Source organism: Mycosarcoma maydis, chromosome 10, assembly GCF_000328475.2.
Source record: "Mycosarcoma maydis chromosome 10, whole genome shotgun sequence".
In the NCBI taxonomy this organism is placed as follows: Eukaryota; Fungi; Basidiomycota; class Ustilaginomycetes; order Ustilaginales; genus Mycosarcoma; species Mycosarcoma maydis.
The window spans coordinates 208,339-225,617 of record NC_026487.1 but is presented as its reverse complement, the minus strand read 5'-3'; the positions used below and the strand labels follow the sequence as shown (position 1 = coordinate 225,617).

The window sequence follows — 17,279 nt, the reverse complement described above, 5'->3', positions numbered from 1 at the left end:
GTTGGCGATTTTCCTATCTGTTGGGCAGCTGAACCGGGTGCGTGGTCGCTGGGTGCGGCTACGGACTTGCGCAGACGAAGCGTCGAGTGTGGCACCAGACTGTCCCGAATGGTTGCATCCACGTCAGGAGTTGTATGTGTTAAAGAACTGGGTGATTGGGGTGCTGACCTCGGACAAGCGCCAGATTCGCAGGAGCAGACTAAGCTCTGCGCAGAGGCAGAGGCAGAGGCAGAGGAGGAGGAGGAGGAGGAGGAGGAGGTGGTGGTGGTGGTGGAGGAGGAGGAGGAGGAGGTGGGCTGGTAGCTATGAGACGTGCAAGGTTCGAGCTGTGCAGAGGATGATTCGTCCGAAGCTTTGATTCCGGAAGCGAGACCCAAGTGCTCGCCAGAGCGAGGTGAAATGGGACGTGTGTCTAGCGACGAAGATGGTTGACTTGACGAGGCTGGGTGTGACGATGAGGGCTGTACAAGGGACGATGGTTGGGAGACATTCGAGACTCTCGGATCGAGAGGAGGATCGCCGGTGAGCTTGTCAAGATGGGAAGAAGACGAGACCTGCTCTTGTCCTTGTGCGAGTCGGGCAGCTTGCAATGCCATCAAGGCGAGAGAGGATCAAGACGTCGAAACGGAGCAACGAAGCGAAAGCCAGAGCCGAAGCTGAAGTTGAAGTTGAAGGCAGCGAAAGCAAAAGCGGGTGAATAGCGCTCAGACGAAACGTGAGTTGGGGATAAGCATGAGTTCTGCTACACGCTACGTGCTATGAATACATGCGTGTGGGCGAGCCAACCCACGTCGGCGTTAAATCGACAGGCGGTGTCTAAGCCGACTCAGGCTGTTCTTGGCTTGCAGATACGGGTGCGGTAAAAAAAACCCCACGTCGTGCGAACTTGTACACTGCTCACCGCCATTCGTGATTAGCGCAACGAATCTTGAATTCCACGCGTATTCACAGAACGTGGATGGGGCATTCGTGATTCTTCCTATCAGCTCTTCGTGCTTGCACCTCTTCTTGTGTGTGCGCCCTTTTATCTCGTAGAACAACGTCGTGAGAGTCAAGCCAAACGTGGTGGTATCTGGACTGCAAACGCAGTGATGCTCATCTCAGCGTGTCTATCGTGCCAATGTGCCATCGGTGCCGTCTCTCGCTGCGAGGCTTCGGTTCCGCCTGTCGCATACAGCAGAGACAACTGAATCATCGACTGTATAAACCTGCGCTCCAAGGCTCTCAAGGGCATGATATCCCCCAGCAACGCTCCTACTGCAACACCACGGATCAGCCCGCGTCCCCAATCTCAGACCCATTCGCGATTGTGTGTGCTTCTGCTTGAAATCATCTTCACCCACACCTCAGCCACACATCTTGGTCGTATCAACATCACATTCCGTCGGACGGTGGCTAAAGCTAAAGTACAATACAGACACAATGGCCGATCCGGCACAGCTCGATCGAGAGAATAAAAGCAAACAACATCCGCAACGCGAGAACAAGAAGCAAAACAAGAGAAAAGAATGTTGGAAGGGCCAGGAGAATGTCAACAGGTCATCGAAGCTGATAGAAGAGGAACAAGTCGAGATACGATGCAGGGTATATGTTACGAGAAAGAAAGGCAGGTGGTGCTTTTTGGCTCAGAAGTATTGCTGAGAGTGAGGCTGGCCATGACTGTGGGGCTGCATCTGTGAAGGGTGCATGTGACCTGAAGGCACGAAAGCGCCATGCTCGTTGTGTGCATTGTGCGCGCTGCCAAAAATGAAGCCCGTCGATGGCGAAGCCTCTGGATGCTGACGATATTGCACATTCCACCAGTTGGTCGGGTCTGCCGCTGCCGCCTGCCAATCCAGTCCATTGTGCGCTGCTTGGTGTGGCTGCGCTGCAGAGGGGGACGTCAGGGTCGCGCCGCCATGGCTCGATCCTGGCTCTGAAATCGCATGCGCCTGAGACGCCTGCGGGCCGAACCACTGATCGAGTCTCTCGCGCAGCAGGAAAGCACGGTCAGGCAAGCTTGACGGTGCGTTTTCGGACCATTGCGACGAAGTGGAAGGTCGCGCTGTCGCTGTTGCTGTTGCCGTCGCCGCCCATGCATCGATCGACTCGGCGATCGAGGATCGGTGGTCTCCAGGAGATCCATCCATGCCGCGTGCAAAGTCAAATGCGGCCGACATGCCGTCCGACGAGCCGCTGTCGAGTGACATGCTCAGCGATGGCCCGGTCGGATGGGCGACGACGCTACCAAAGCGCGCTTCGTCGGAATGAGTGCTTGCGCTTGGCAAGAGGTGCGAGGACCACATGAGTTGATCCACATTGCCACCGGCGCTCGAAGCGGAAGCGTTGGCCTCTGACATCCACTTGGACAGGAGCATCGATTCACTCTCGTGGTGGTCGCTGTCGTGTAACAGCAAATCGCCCGCCAGCTTCTCGATTGCATCCTTGCACTTGGCACCGATAGGCGTGATGTGGCCCATGTCGACAAGCAAGCGCACGCACGTCTGGAGCAAGCTCACCCACTCGCGCGCCTCTTGGCCTGTGGGCTCATCCAGCAACGAGACGAGTGGCACGAGCGCACTCTGGGTGAGAAAGTAGATGGCGTGCCATGCCATGGCCTGGTTGTGTGGATGCGAGTCCCAGAAGGTCGAGATGGAGCGAATATTGCAGCTCGCCATTCTTCGGCAGAGCGCGATCGCTTGCTTCACAGCCGGACGCAGCACCGGTCGCGTCTCGCCGCGAGAGCGAGCAGCAGCAGCAGCGACGGCGTTGGAGAGCAAAAATGGTCGGAACATGACCATGCGGAAATTGTTGCATCTCCATCGCAAACGTGCCGAAGCCACCGAGAAGGACGCCGGGCGCGGGCCAGCGTAGCCCTCGGCCATGTAGTCAGGCAAGCGGTCAACAAACTCCTCGGTCTTGAGATCAAAGGCGCGCACCTCCTCGATGGAGGGGTTGGTACCGCGCATGAGTCTAGCCTGGAGGGGCATGCTGATCTCGGATGCAAACTTGGCGTGCACGGCGAGCGTGGAGCTGAGCGTGGCCTCGGATACCTCGGCGGGGAGCTCTTCCGAGGTGGGCGACATGGCTGTCTCGTCAATGTTTTGCGGTGGTGCCACATCAGCATTGATAGAGAGCAGAGCATTGGGTCGAGCCATGCTCACGCACGTGTCTGCCTCCATAGTAAAGAGCGTAAACCAGAGACGACGGCCGAACTCGCGATCAAAGGCGGGCATGTCGCGCGCCTGAAGCGTCGACTCGGAGTAGAGGCCGAGCGAGACGGCCATGCGCAGCGCGCTGCCGAGCACCATCCAAGCAGCGGCAAAGTGATTCTTCTTTTGACAGTAGTTGGCCATCAATGTGAGCGCCTGCACGGAAATGATCTCGGCTTTCTCAAAGAGGACAGCGCTGTAGAGTTGCTTTGCACGCTCGTAGAAGGGCGTGTCAAGGTCGAGCTCTTGCGCGGAAACCCTGCGCTCAAGAGCGCCGAGAGCAAAAACCATGTTGACCAGCACGGGCCAGGCGGCCGACGCGGGAGGGCAGACGGTGCCCTGTAGCTGAGCACGGAAGGTGGCGGGGTGGAGGATGGGGTACGAGGGGAGGTGAAACTCGAAAAACGACTCGAGGAGCTCGGTGGCGAAGCGCTGGCTTTCCGAGTCCCAGCTGGCAAAGTCGACATTGTCGGGCAAGGTGGCTGCGTTGTGTTGCGTCGACAAGGCCGAAGCGGAAGCCCGAGCGAGAGCGTCGCATGAGACGTCGAGGCTGCCGACTTTGGTGGTGGAGGCCGAGGAAGCAGCGTCGTGGCTGGCAATAGAGAAGTCGGCGCTGGCCAGCGACTTGCTACCCAGACTCAACTGCGAGGCAATCTGAAGCGCAGCGTTGCAACTGGTGAGGCTGACATAGTCGCCACTTGCGAGCGCGTCAACGTCGTTGGAAGGATTGGAGGCGATGATATCGATCAAGTTTTCCGACCGAGAAGCAACATCAAAGTAGCCGTCGGCTTCGTCGTCGACGCCATCGTCAAAGCCGTTGGTGGAAGCTCGGACACGTTTCTTGGACGGCGAGCAAGGCTTGACGTGGGCAAAGCCGCATGCATGTGCAGCGTCTTCACCGGTCAAGGAACGATTTGTCATGTAAGGCTGAGTGTGTCGGCGGGTTGGTGCGGTGGGAAGGGCGGCAGCAGCGGCAGCGGCAGCGGCGGAGGGCTTGTCAGAGGGGGATTGGGCAGATTTGTTTTTGAGCTCGGCAATCATTTTCTTTGCCTCTTCGAGCTGCGCCTCGAGGGAGCTGACGTACTGACGGGTGATGGGCGAGCGCTTGGGTGGATCGACGTAGGCGCACGACTTTGTGCGGCTGTGAGTGATGCAACGGCCACAGAAGGGAACGCCGCCATCGCAGCGCATCTTGCGTGATTTGCACTCGGTACAGGCACGGGCTACCTTGGAGCGACCGTCGCTGGTGCCGGGTTTGTTGAGTTCGCTAGGGTGAACATTGTCGAAGCCAGTGTTGCTATAAGGCAGAAAGGCAAACTGGCCAGGTTGAGGCTCGTTATGACTGATGTGGACAGGGCCGGGACCGAAACCGGGCTGATTCTCTGTCTTGATGAAACCCATTTTGTCAAGAGGCGACCGAGGCAAAGTCGAAGAGAGGGAGAGACAGGGGCGAGTGGAAGATCTACGAGGAAAGGTAGCCAGAGAAAAGGTAGCCAGTGGATGGCGGGTGGCGTTGTCAAGGTAGTACAGCCGCTAGAATCACGAGATGAAGCCAAGAAAGTAGGCGGTGAAAGAGAACGAGTTGATCGAGGTGTTGGTGTACCTTGTACAGGGAGAATGTATGCACCATGAATGTGGGCTCAGGATGTAGAGTATCGTGCTCTAGGACGGGGTGTGACACAAGACTACTACGAGCAAGCAGAGTAGCCAATGCAAAGACGCAGCACTATCGTTGTCAAGCAAGCGGGCTTGGTGGTATACGAAACGTCAATAGACGCGTTGTCCAATGCGAAAGGTCGAAGTGATGAGCTTGAGTCAAGTGACAACGCGGTCTTGACGTCCAAGAATGCGGATGATGTAGGAGGGGAGGGGAGGGGATGAAGAAATGTAGGACGCGATGGTTGAGGAGTTGGATGAACCGACGGGACGATGAGAAGATAGCAAGATAGCAAGAAACAAGCCACCCACGAGCGTGGCGGAAGGAGCAAGCAGAACAGGCAAAACAGGCAAAACAGGCAGAACAGGCAGAACAGGCAGAACAGGCAGAACAGGCAGAACCGAGCGAAAGACCGACACGGTCGCAAAGGCGTTACATGATACGGTTGAGGAGCGGCGTAGAAAGTCAGGAGCAGCCGTTGCCAGTAACAACAGTAGTAGCAGTGGCGGCGACGGCGGCGGGGGTGGCCGGCTCTTGGATTTGAACCGATCTGCCATTCAGCCTTGTGTCGGCTGACATGGGCAGGGCAACCGCGAAGCGAGAACGAGGCGAGACAAGGCGACAAAAGAGCGGACAAAGTCAGAGATAGCCCAACTCAACACAGAGATAGCGCAACACTCGGGCACAAGAGCAGCGAAACAATCGTTCGGGTTTGGGCGAACAGCACAGCACAGCACAGCACAGCACAGGAACATGGCGAGAAGAAGAAAATTAAAGTAAAAAAGGCGGAGAAAGCGCAATTCACGATTCGGCCAGAGCCCAACGAAAACGAGAGGCAAAGCATGACAGACTGCACTGAAATGGTGCAAGACCTGCTGGTTCATGATTCGTGATTCGTGATTCGTGATTCGTGATTCGTGATTCGTGATTCGTGATTCGTGATTCGTGATTGGGGATAAATTCAGAGAAATCACGAATCAGAATAGATACCGGTCAAACTCATCCGGCGGCGGTGCAATCACGAATAAGAATCGTGAATCAGATTCAGATTCAGAGTGATATTCGTGATTCATCTTTGAGCATGTATTTTTTTTTCTCTCAGGCTTTTTCTTTTTTCTTTTTTCAAAAAAGGAAGGGTCAATAACCGAGAAGCAACTTCGTGTGACTCGCTCGTGACGCAGACGCTTCCAGGTGTAGCGTGTAGCCGTGAGTCAGAAGGGGAAAAAATAAAATAATTAAAAATTCACGAATACAGGCAGCCAATATCGTCGCTCTACTCGTGACTAGCCGAGAGAGCAGCGCAGCTCAAGCAATCAAAACGTGCTATCAGGGTCCTCTTGCTCTGATTCCGATCGCCCAGCGTCCAAGGCCACCACCACCAATCAGAGACCGCCTCAGCGCTGCGCAGGAACGAACGCTGCTCTGAGACATGCAATCACGAAATAATTTACGTACAGTACTCGTGACTGTACCTATGCTGTCCTGTTGCTCATCTTGTTCCATCAGGTTTACTTGGCCAAGCCACGAGCAGCATGTAAGCAACCATTCGTCAGTACCATTCTCCTCGAAAGACGAAATCGTAGCCTCTCTTTTGGCTTGCCTGATGGTACAGTCAGCAGCGTCCATCCTGCGCTCTTTGGCTTGTTCGGGATGTTGGGCACAAATCAGAGGGTGCATATCGTCGTCGTCCTTATCAGGGTTGATAACCAGTTGCAAAAGAAGAGAATATGCATGCATGCACCAGGCCATTGCGAGACAATCGCCAATCTGAATCGTTCGTTTCAAGGGAAAAAAACCCCCTAGGCAAAGTCAAGCCGAGGTCGTGATTGCCACGCGCGAGCTTAGCGTGGTTTTTCGATAACGTTGCAGCCACTTGAAATCACGAGCAACGCTGCCTCGTGACTGAGCAATTGAGGAGGAGCGCATCACGGCACCGACTTTGGAACACCACTCGTGACTGTCTATATAACAAAATAATAATCGTCCATCGACCAGGGCCATGCGTGATTTGAAAAGGGTTAGTACGAATAGCAAGTTACCAAATTCGAATGTGAATGTATTGACTTAACGTCATATTAAAATCGTGAATACCAAATGAGCAAGTTGACTCGTGACTGCGGCGATTTTGCCTCAGAGCGTTGCTTCAGAATGTCTCGACAACCGTCACGAGTCGTCAGTCCGTGAGTCACACACCAGCCAGAGGTGAGCGTGGACAAGTGTCATGCGCTTTCTTGGCTCGGCTCGCCAAGCTCGACTTTATTAATACTTGACATGATCGAGCCAAGTTACGTCAAGGTAGTCGTGAGAGTTGACGGCTCGTCCATTTTCGTGCTCGTACCTGCGATGCGTGACGCTGTCCACGTCGACATGTGATAGCCTGCTCAGCATCCAACCTGATACCATGCCAAACGCTGCGAGTCACGCCGCGCCGACTTCTCTAGAGTTGATCAGCACAAGCGTGAATGACGAATCGTGAATGTCGAGCAGAAACATATTTGCATCCTCCCTCCCAAGCACGCAACCGTCACGAGAGTCAAGCTGCCATCGCAATCGACATCGCAAAAGTTATGGTAACACGGTTTCCTAGGCTGTTGGCCAACAGCATCCGCTTGAGTATCCAGTGAGTGCATGTGTTTGTGTCTGCTTCCGCGCAGCACAGCGACACACGCAACCCTAAACATCTCTGTAGCATAGCCGATATGTTCTTGGCAAATGCTTCCAAGTGACTATCTACCGCTGCAAACTGGTTGCGCTAGCTTGCGATGACAGCACACGAGGTGCACTAGACAGACGTGGTTCTCGTGCTTTACGCGAGCGTGCCAGCGTGCGCGTCAACTGGACTCGCCATCCATCAGCGAATTCCAGCCGAGACGAGACGCAACTGCTGCAAGCTTGCTCTGACAAATGCCGTGCTTATGATTGGCGATGGGCGATTGGCACGCACCTTTCGGCGCATCTCGCCAGCCGCGCCAAAGACGGAGTGCGGCAACCAACAACCCAGCATGAAGCAGTCACGAGTCGATACACTCACATGACTTGCGATTGCCCCGTCCAAACCAGGTTGGTCGCCAGAAGGCCGGTCGAAACTCATCAAGCACGCACTCTCTCTCGAGCACGTCTTCTCGCTTACGCCGTTTGGTCCTCCGCCCGCCTTTATCTATACTGACTCTTGCCACCGCCGCTGTTAATGAGCGACATCTCGTAACCCTCTGAACCTGGTTCGTGATTGTGGTTGCAGGTCGCAACTTACAAGTCAAACCAAAATAGCAATGAAAACGGATGCCCATACGCGAACCACGAATCGCAATACGAATAGGATTTGCTCAAGTTTGCACAGCGGTTGACGAGGTTGTCATATTCTGCATTCGCGATTCGCGATTCGTGATTGTTGATTGTTGGCTGACGGTCAGCTGGCTCGACGCACTCGCTTAGATCGAGTCGGTTGCGCTTGGACCCTCCACCATCTGAGCTGAGTCGTAGTCGTGAATAATTCCGTGCATCTTTCTTGCGACACCATCTAGATACACGATGCGCGACCTCAAGCTTACCAAGCATATGTTGCTAGCAGTCCCGCTAACGCTATTGGCTGCTGCTGCTGCTACGACGACGGTCGCTGCCGCGCCAGCATCAGCATCCGCATCAGCAACATCGGCGGCAGGATGGAGCTACTGGACCTCAACATCAGCCGAGCCGCACTTGGTGGAATGCGCTTCCGAGGTGGCCAAAGTGCAAGGCGTTGGCACTGTATCTTATCTGTATCGAGCATCTTCCGACGACGCTTGCGCGCAAAGCTCGGCTGAGGTGCACCATGCACGTGAAGAGGTGGTCGTCTTTAAGCAGGAAGCTTTGCAGGAGGACGCGATGCGAACCGCATTGGCAAGCACTTGGAAGCATCGTGCGCTGACAGCACTTGTCCCGGACGCGCACGACGCAGCTGCTGACGAGGCGTCCAATCAGCTGGCATTCCATCTTGCTACCGCGTCGACATCAGAAGCTATCAGGTTGATCAGCGTCGACGAGGACGCGCTCCTGCTCGCCGTGTCGCACAAACAGCTAGCAACAATCGACAAGCACGCCACCTTCGATACGCGCCTTGAACGTCTCATCTTCCACCCTGTCTCTCGGCTAGCAGCTGATGAAATCCCAAAGCCCGAACCGTCATTTGAAAACCCCAAGTACAACACGGTGATAGCCAAGATCGCCTCGTCCTCGGCATTCCATCCGGAACGCATCAAGAAGGACGTGCGCATCTTGACAGGAGAGGATGTACAGCCCAAGCAGATCGGAACATGGCACAGTCGACACAGTTCCACCTACGGTGCGCGCTTGGCGGCCGAGTGGATCAAGCAACAGCTGCAACAGTCTCTTGCTGCTTTGAACGGTAGTACGTGTGAGTTTTTCGAGTACTCGGCCTACTTTGCACCTAACGTAGTCTGTCGTATCGCGGCCACGTCGGCGGTCAAGCCGAAAGGCGAGGTGGTTATTTCTGCACACTACGATTCGAGAGGAAGCTTTGGTTCGACCACAGCCCCCGGTGGCGACGATGACGGCTCCGGCACCGCTGCTTTGCTCGCGATTGCACGCTCCATTGGCTCATCCGCTCTCAGATTCTCGTCGCCCATCCAACTGATCGCCTTCTCCGGAGAGGAACAGGGCCTCGTCGGCTCGCAACACTACGCCGCGTTCCTGCACACCGCCAAAGTACCCGTCAAGCTCGCCTTGCAGATGGACATGTTGGCCTATCGAAAACCGGGAGAACCAATGCAGATCGCATTCCCCGATAAATTCGTCACCAACACCGCCACGCAGCTCGTCTGGGCCATCACGCATCTCTACGCACCCGAATTGCAACAGGGCTACACACCCGCCTGCTGCTCAGATCACCAGAGCTTTTGGCAACAAAACTTCCCAGCTACCTGGGTCTTTGAGCGCCACGGTCCGATCGCCGATCCCATGTACCACAATTCAGCCGACGTCTCTGATAGGCTCGGATACGATCTCGACCAGCTCAGCAGCATCGCCAAGGTCGTCACCGCTACGCTCTTGCATGTTGCCCACTTTGGCTTGTGAGTAAAGAGGTATCATTGCAATTCGAGATCAGTGCATGCTGTGCGTGTGTGTGCTTGCTTGCGAAATGCGTCAACGATCAACACTAAGTCAAGGCATAGCTAAGCTACATGTGGAAAACAATCAATCAAACAAACGTGAAACCGTAAAACCGTAAAACCCTAAAGGTGTGAAACCATGAAACAGGCGTAAAGGAAAACCCCGTGTGTGATACTCGAGCTAAAAACACTCGGTTGCGATCAACGACAGGTATCAATGGCAGGGCCACAGCGTCTCTTGGCCAAGCCCAGCTCGTACTGGCCAACACCCAAGCTTTTGCACAGATCGACAAACGTTTGCCATCTCTCCTCGTACCCTGGTTCGGCCAGCACCATGTCGGCATCTTGCGCTTGTTTGCCTCCGACCTGTTGAGCGTGCTGGTGATCGACAAGGCCGATCTGATGCGCCACTTGTTCTAGCAAGTGCTCGTCGTGCATCTGGCTGCGTTCCGAGGTGGTGACCAATTCGCGGATCGATGAGGCGGTGGATGCGCCGCACGTGGCATGGATGCGCCTAAACGCGGCTTGGCATGCGGGCGTGTCAAGAGCTTTCCTGAACTCAGCCGCTCGAGAGATGGACGCGTTGGGCGAGATCGGGAACACAATGCTAGGCGAGCGCGGGCTGGACTGCGTGCTGCTCGACGTGGCACTGGGTGAAGGACTTAGACGCGTACGACACGATTCGAGCGGGCTCAGTGGCGTCGCTGGACCGAGTGAGCAATTGCGTTTAGCAACGCTCACCTCGTCGCTACCCTCGTCGTCCGCAGCAGACGCTGTCATGCGGTTCAGCAGCTTCGGAAATGGATGACCCTCAGGACGTGAACACGCGCCAAACGAAGCTCTCGGTGTCATACCACCTCCTGGACCAGCTTTGGGTGTCGGGTCGCCTTTCACCACGTCCACGCTAGTAGCCTGCTTGGCTTTGGTCTGGTTGCAAGCCTTGTCTTCGGCCAGCGACGTTTCGACCCGCGGCATGCACTCGTCCGAGCTTGCACGATAAGCATGGCTTGCACCAACGTCAAAGCTGGTGATGCTGCTCGAAGGCGAACTTGCCACCGCATTGCTATGGATCGAAAACGCCACCTCGCTCGAGCATCGTCCTTGTCTGGCACGTTCGTACTCTTGCGCTAGCGAGACAAACCCTCCAGGTCGACGTTGCACAGCCGGAGGCGAGCGCAGCGAATAGTGCTCAACGCCTCGGGTGCGCGTAGCATCACGTCGGCTAAAGCTGCAACGCCAGCCGCTCTGCGAGCTCGTTGCATCGTGGCTCTGTCGTCGAAAGTTGGCTCCACACTTGGCAAGCGAAAAGCCACCTCCGAGGGCTAGCCCACTGCCAGAGCTGCTGCTCGCTTGGCTGCGGTTCTCAAGCTCCTGAATGTGTTTGGGCTTTTGAAACTGAGCATGGTGGTGTTCATCGGTAGTGCAGGCGGGCGGCGAGCCCTTGCGAGAGATTTTGGCCTCGAGCGTGTTGGTGGTTCTCGAAGTAGGCTTGGGTAACTCGACAGTGCCAGAACCCTTCCGCTTGCGTGTCAACAACTCGGTCGGCTTGTCAGCGTCCGACTTAGTGTCGCCGCGTTCAGAATCATCGCGCTCGCTGGGCGACGGCGAGACGGACAGTCCCATGGTTTTGCGAAAAGCTGCAATCGACTCTGACAGATCACGCGAGCCGCAACTGCCCGAGGGATGTCGCGTTCGACCATCCGGCAAAAGGCCGGGGATTAGGAGCGATGCAGAGCCTGTGCTACTCGCAGCGCCACGACTGTCCACGCTACCAACGCGTTTGCGACCAGCGCGAGCCCTTGACGTCTTGCGTGCGCTCAGGTCGAGCGAGTCTGGGCTGTCGGCACTTGCGTGCAAGCCGAGAGCCCCGGCTGTATCGGTTGTACCGGTTGCAAAGGCTGGCGCGGAAGCGGCCGATGTACTGTGGCTGTCCTGGAGGCTGATACGCCGAGTGTGTTCAGCCAGTCGGTCAGCATCGCTTCTGGCGTGCTCAGCTCGCAGCTGTTCGAGCTGTTGAGTAGGAGACGTGAGCTCGGCAAAGGAACGTGCAAAGCTTTGGGTGCGACGACGCGGCTGCGGGTTCCACGCCTGAGGGCCCTGGATAATGTGCAAAGCCTCGCTGACACCACGCTGACGTCGCAAAGGTGACGTCTGCAGAGAAGGGGCCTTGTCGAGTGGCAAGGCTTGAGGCTGAAGCTGTTGGCTGGGGTTGTTGTGCACCATGATTGTGCTGAGCCTTCGGTGCTTGGCGAAACAAGTCGAAGTGTCACGCAATGGCGCAGCATCCGGACTGGGAGGAGCTAGACCGGCAGGAGACATGGCACCGGTAGGCAGGGGCGAGCCGGAAGCGTCTCTAGAGACGCTCGAGTTACGTCGAGACGCGGGAGGGCTCGACGAGCTGAGGGCCGAGATGCGCAGCCCTGCAAATTTGCCAGAAGTTGAACGTCTCCTGCTTGGGGTATTTGGTGCTACGTGCGTCGACGACTGAGGTTCCTCGATAATGTCTTCGAGCAAGTTGGTCTTGACGCAGGCATCATCAGCAGCTGACGTGACAGATCCTTCACTCGGTGAGGCCCAATCGGTGTTAGCGCCAGAAGCATGACCGACGGCGTGCTCAGGAAGCGACGATGGGGATGGAGCTGCAGGTGAGGCCGATTCGCGCAAGGACGACTTCTGCATCTTGGCAGCAGGCTGTTCCGAGTAGGATTGAGGCAGCGTGTGTAACGGCTCTACGTTGACAGAGAGCGAGTGGTTGATCTGCTCGTCGTGGCCATCGTCACTAGAAGCGTCCGAGGGCGGCGAGAGAGGACTGTCGTTGTGGTGGTCGGCATCGAGGTAGCGTGAAGGCAGTGCCCAGCTATCGAAGCGCGAAGAGCCGTGCTGAATAGCTGGATGCAAGGTGAGGCCTTCTGCGCCCAAGCAGCGAGCGAGCTGTGCCCACAGAGAAGGGGAGCGTTCCATAACGAGCGACTCGAGGCGGATGAGCCAGTCCTCGTCGTCGAGCAAAGGACGATCGAGTTCGGTGAGGAGCTCGAGCATCTCGTCCCACCGCTCGTCCTTGCCGCGACGAGTGGGTTGGTTCGGATCGCCTCCAAATACACTGCAGAGCCTGTACATGAGCGACTGATTGGGTTTCGTATCAAAGAGCAGCTCCTTGACCTCGCTGGGTCGATCGAGAAAGGGGAGCAAGATGCCGTGGTCCGAGACGGCGTGAACATGGACACTAGAGTCGAAACCAGACGATAATGGCTGAGACACAGAGTGTGAGCTGGAAAAGGAAGGGGCAAAGCGCGTCGACTTGGTTGAAGAGGTGAGAGCTGAGGACGGATCTGGCTTTTTGTGGATAGGGTCATGTGCATTGATGGGATGGTCCGCATCAGCTTTGAGAATGGTGAGCGTACAGCTGTTTCCGTACTGAGGCGACATGCGGGTCGATGGGCAAGAAAATGGTGAAAGCGATGCTAGATGGCTCGACGAGAATGGCGATCGGCTGTCCATGATGGGCCGAGTGTTTGAATTGTAGCTAGGAACAGGCAAGGGAAGCGCCATGGTGCGCGCGTGTTGAGACAGCTGTCAAAAGAGAAAGAGACTACTGTGCGGGGGGGAGGGGGCTGAGGGTGCTGTGCTATGAGGTTGAGTGATGGCGGTGTTGAGGCAAGGTCAAAGTGGCGTTGGGAGGAACAAGTTTGTGCTTGTTCTTGGCCTTGTCAATGTCTCTCTGGACACGCTTGAGGTAGCTTTTGAAGATTGCTCGCGTGTAATGCCGACGGCTCAACAAAGGCGTAGCAAAGTGAGAGAGGGAAGGCGTAGCAGATGAGGGAGCATGTGCAATAGCGCATGAGACACGGCCTCGACAGGTGGAACGGGCTTGGAGGCAGATGACTCCACCAAACTATAGTGGACAGCGATCGAGCCTCGGCACGAGATAGGATGAGTGATGCGCAGTCGGGTTGAGAGGATCGAACCAAGCGTGGCGGATAAGAGAGAAAAGCTTGTTGAGTGGCAAAGAAGAGTTGAGCTGCAAAGTGGTGTGTCAGGATTGAGGCTGCAGGGTGCACTTGAAATTGACGTTGAAAGATACGAGCTTTCCTGTGACTGGCGAGTGACTGCGTGAGATGGCGGAGGATGAATCAGACTTGTCTCACCAAAGCTGACTCTGCAGAACTGCGCTGCAATGACCAACGTTGTGAACCAAAGTCGCCAACAGATGCTCCAATTAGGTGGTGGATCGAGACGGCCGATATGCGATTGGCGTAGCAAGAGGCGGAATGAGGAAAAGGATGACTAAGAGTAAGAGTGATGTAGACTGGTGCGATGGTAATATGAGGCGTGATGCCGAGTGAAGGTGTGTCTTGCAACAGATAAGTTTGCTTAGAAGGAGGCGCGGTGCGAACAATCGTGAATCGTGAATCGTGAATCGCAAAGGTGGAGGCGTCCTCTCGATTGGGCAGGGCATTCGTGATTCACGACTCGTGATTCCAGATGGATGCGTGATTATATTCATTCTTGACGGCGCATCTGGTTGCTCGTGCTCGACCCGGAGAGCAGTCAAGCTTTGACGCGCATCAGCTAGTGACCGAGTCGGATGCCCATCCGAGCGCTGCTTCTGCGTTGCAACCAGTCTGTTTGGTCAACAAGATCGGAACATGCAGCGAAGATTCTCGGCGCCTCTCAGGCGCCTCTCACGTCGTTAGGGAAAGTGTCACGAGTCTCGGACTATGCGCGCAAGCCACATGCTCGCGTTCATCACATCCTCCCTCTGACTCACACTGTCATGCTGCGAATTTGGCGCGCGTGCATATAACTCTATCTTGGTGGTTGACCCTGTCATGATGCTCGACAAGCACGTCGCCGTTTGACGTCTTTGTTTCGCCGCGTCTGCGCTCAGACAGAAGCGATCTGGGCTTGTGGCTGGGCGCGGTGCCAAGCCAAGACAAAGCTGTCGGCTGTGACACTCACTTACCCACCACCAACACTCACGACTCGCAAACCCTCTAGAATCTCGCCGAAAGTAGACGCGAGAGGACCCTGAGAGGCGAGCCGCATAGAAATGCAGCGAAAGCTGGGGTTGCAGCCAAATGGCGCACATGGGCGTCACCGTTGCCAAGCACAAAGCACAAAGCACAAAGCGCGAAGCGCGAAGCGTCGTCCTTCTTCGCTTTTCTTTTGGCTCAAAATCGACCGAACCGTGAACCGTGAGTGAATTCCAACACGCATCCTTCTGTTCCACGCAAGCTAGTCGTGACTCTGTGACGTTACTTTTACAACGCAACAGTGACTCACGACTGTGTTTCTTAGTCATCCTTGAAACGCCTGCTTCAGCAGCCCGTACCATCCACTCGCCAATCCACCCAACGCTTTCCTTGACCAGCGGCACCTCAACCATCTGGTCACCAAGTCGTGAGTGTCTTCGTGGCACCCTGCTCCATGTCTTCCACCCTGTCGACGCGTACGCGGTGCACTGTGCGCTGTTCGTCACGCCTGCAGTTGCAATGTTACACCCTTCCGACGCTTTGCAGGCCGATCCAGAATCACGAATGACAGCATCCCTCCCGTCGAGCGATGACGGCTGTTGAGCGAAAGACCAGCAAGATGAGTATCGCCTTGGTACCCAGTGCAGAGAAGGTTCTCATCCGACACAGTCGTGATTATTCATTGTCACGCTTGCAGTGTCTTTCCTGTGGCCCCACCCAACCTCACCCTCTTCGCTAATCGCGCTAATCGGGTGCTGCAGATGGATGCAATCGGGATTATTCGACAAATTTCAGAGATCCGGAGTGTTGGACCGCAATTGCGTTCCCATTTGTCTCCATTTTTATTTTATTTCATATCCCTTTTTTTCCTTCTTTTTTTCTTTTCTTTTCTTTTCTTTTCGTTCTTTTCTTTGCCTCGGCTTCGTAGCCAATTTAGGTATTGGAAAGAGGGCCGCACGTTTATGAATTGGCGTCTGGTACTAGCCGTTAATCGGAAATGGATGTGTTTTGTTGCCTTTTGTGGCCATTTGTGTGCCCCCTTTTCTGTAGTAGCTATCCATTAAACAGCCCTCACGTGGAAAAGCGAACGCGAATGCTCGTGCCTCTGTTGGTACAGTCGCATGCAAGACTCACACAGATCTCCCACATGGCCGAGGATCCCACGTTTCGAAAGCATTCTCTTTGTTGCTGGCCATAGCCTTGTTTGAAAGCACGAAGAGTAGCTCTGTAGGATATCGTTGCAAAGCTGTACATTCTAGCCTCCAGCCGGGTGTGTATGCACAAGGGCACCACCTATCATTGTCTCTTTGTCTGATGCTGTTTGACTACAGGCATGCCTACAACAGCACAAATGGCTGTGGAAGTTCAGCGGAAACTTGCTGGACTGATGGATAGCTGCACATCGAACCAGCATTACCACCAGTCTCAATGATGCCAGGTCACTCTACGCTAGACAGCCAAATCAATTGTGTACGCTTTCTTGTGAAACCAAGCGGGCTCAAGACAGCTGGCTGCCTTCGCGAGCCAAGTTCCCTTACAAGCTCCCTTACAAGACCTCTTCCCGCCCGCCTATCTCCCTGAGTCAGCACGAGACCACTCCGACGGCATACACTTCGGTGTCCGATGCCATTCCAAGCCAAGTTACGGGCTATCCGACAGCCGGGTTCGCTTGTCGAGACAACGCTTTACCCGTGTCTGGCAACGTATCAACTTGAAACTCCGGTCAATTAAACCTATAAGCATCGGCCTGGTAGGATAGCCTTCTAAAGTGCGCCCTTGTCTCGCCTCTTGAGCATAAAAGAAGCTACTCCCAGCGTCCTCGATCGAATCGAGCACGTCTGCCGGTCGATGCTCAAAAGGTGAAACCGCGCAGAACAACAACATGGCCAAGTCACAGGCAGATGGGATGGGTCGCCATGGTACTGCCTGCGCCGAAGCTTGAGCAAAAACAGTCACGAGTCCAGAGAGACCCTCACCTTGAAATCAACATCCAAAGGGCCTGCTGGCTCATGCGGTCAACAGTCTGAGTGCCAAGGCAAAGTGTACAGAAGAAATCAACTCATCAACACCAGGTCGGGGTCGGGGAGACCAAAAAAAAAAAAGAAAAAGGAATCAAATCAAAGCAAAACAAAACAAGTACCAAACAAAACAAACACCTCTACACACAAAAGAAAGTCTTTAAGAACAGGGATGTCGTTCTGTCTTGTCTTGGGATTGGTGTTCATTTCAATCAAAAGCTCGGAATCTCAGTAATCAAGATTGGGGATTGTAACGACACGAGTCGTGAGTGATGATATGCTCTGGAATTTGTTGGACGATATGCTCTGGTATGGGGTGGATGACATGCTCTGGA

At 55.1% G+C, this 17,279-nt stretch overlaps 4 protein-coding genes across 4 annotated transcripts; 1 reads left to right on the top strand and 3 right to left on the bottom strand.

Moving 5' to 3' along the window:
• Positions 1 to 1,625: 1,625 nt before the first annotated feature.
• On the bottom strand, positions 1,626 to 4,592 carry UMAG_03714 (uncharacterized protein; the record flags this gene model as incomplete). Its single annotated transcript, XM_011391879.1, has 1 exon — positions 1,626 to 4,592. One exon carries the CDS (start codon positions 4,590 to 4,592, stop codon positions 1,626 to 1,628), a length of 2,967 nt encoding a protein of 988 aa, XP_011390181.1.
• Positions 4,593 to 6,174: 1,582 nt separating this feature from the next.
• UMAG_03713 (uncharacterized protein) lies at positions 6,175 to 6,597 on the bottom strand (the record flags this gene model as incomplete). The annotated part of the gene is made up of 1 exon (XM_011391878.1): positions 6,175 to 6,597. One exon carries the CDS (start codon positions 6,595 to 6,597, stop codon positions 6,175 to 6,177), a length of 423 nt encoding a protein of 140 aa, XP_011390180.1.
• Positions 6,598 to 8,376: 1,779 nt separating this feature from the next.
• Positions 8,377 to 9,918, top strand: UMAG_10493 (uncharacterized protein; the record flags this gene model as incomplete). Its single annotated transcript, XM_011392014.1, has 1 exon — positions 8,377 to 9,918. One exon carries the CDS (start codon positions 8,377 to 8,379, stop codon positions 9,916 to 9,918), a length of 1,542 nt encoding a protein of 513 aa, XP_011390316.1.
• A 236-nt stretch (positions 9,919 to 10,154) lies between these two features.
• On the bottom strand, positions 10,155 to 13,502 carry UMAG_12240 (uncharacterized protein; the record flags this gene model as incomplete). Its single annotated transcript, XM_011392054.1, has 1 exon — positions 10,155 to 13,502. The coding sequence occupies one exon, from the start codon at positions 13,500 to 13,502 to the stop codon at positions 10,155 to 10,157; it is 3,348 nt and encodes a 1,115-aa protein (XP_011390356.1).
• Between the last annotated feature and the right edge of the window lie 3,777 nt (positions 13,503 to 17,279).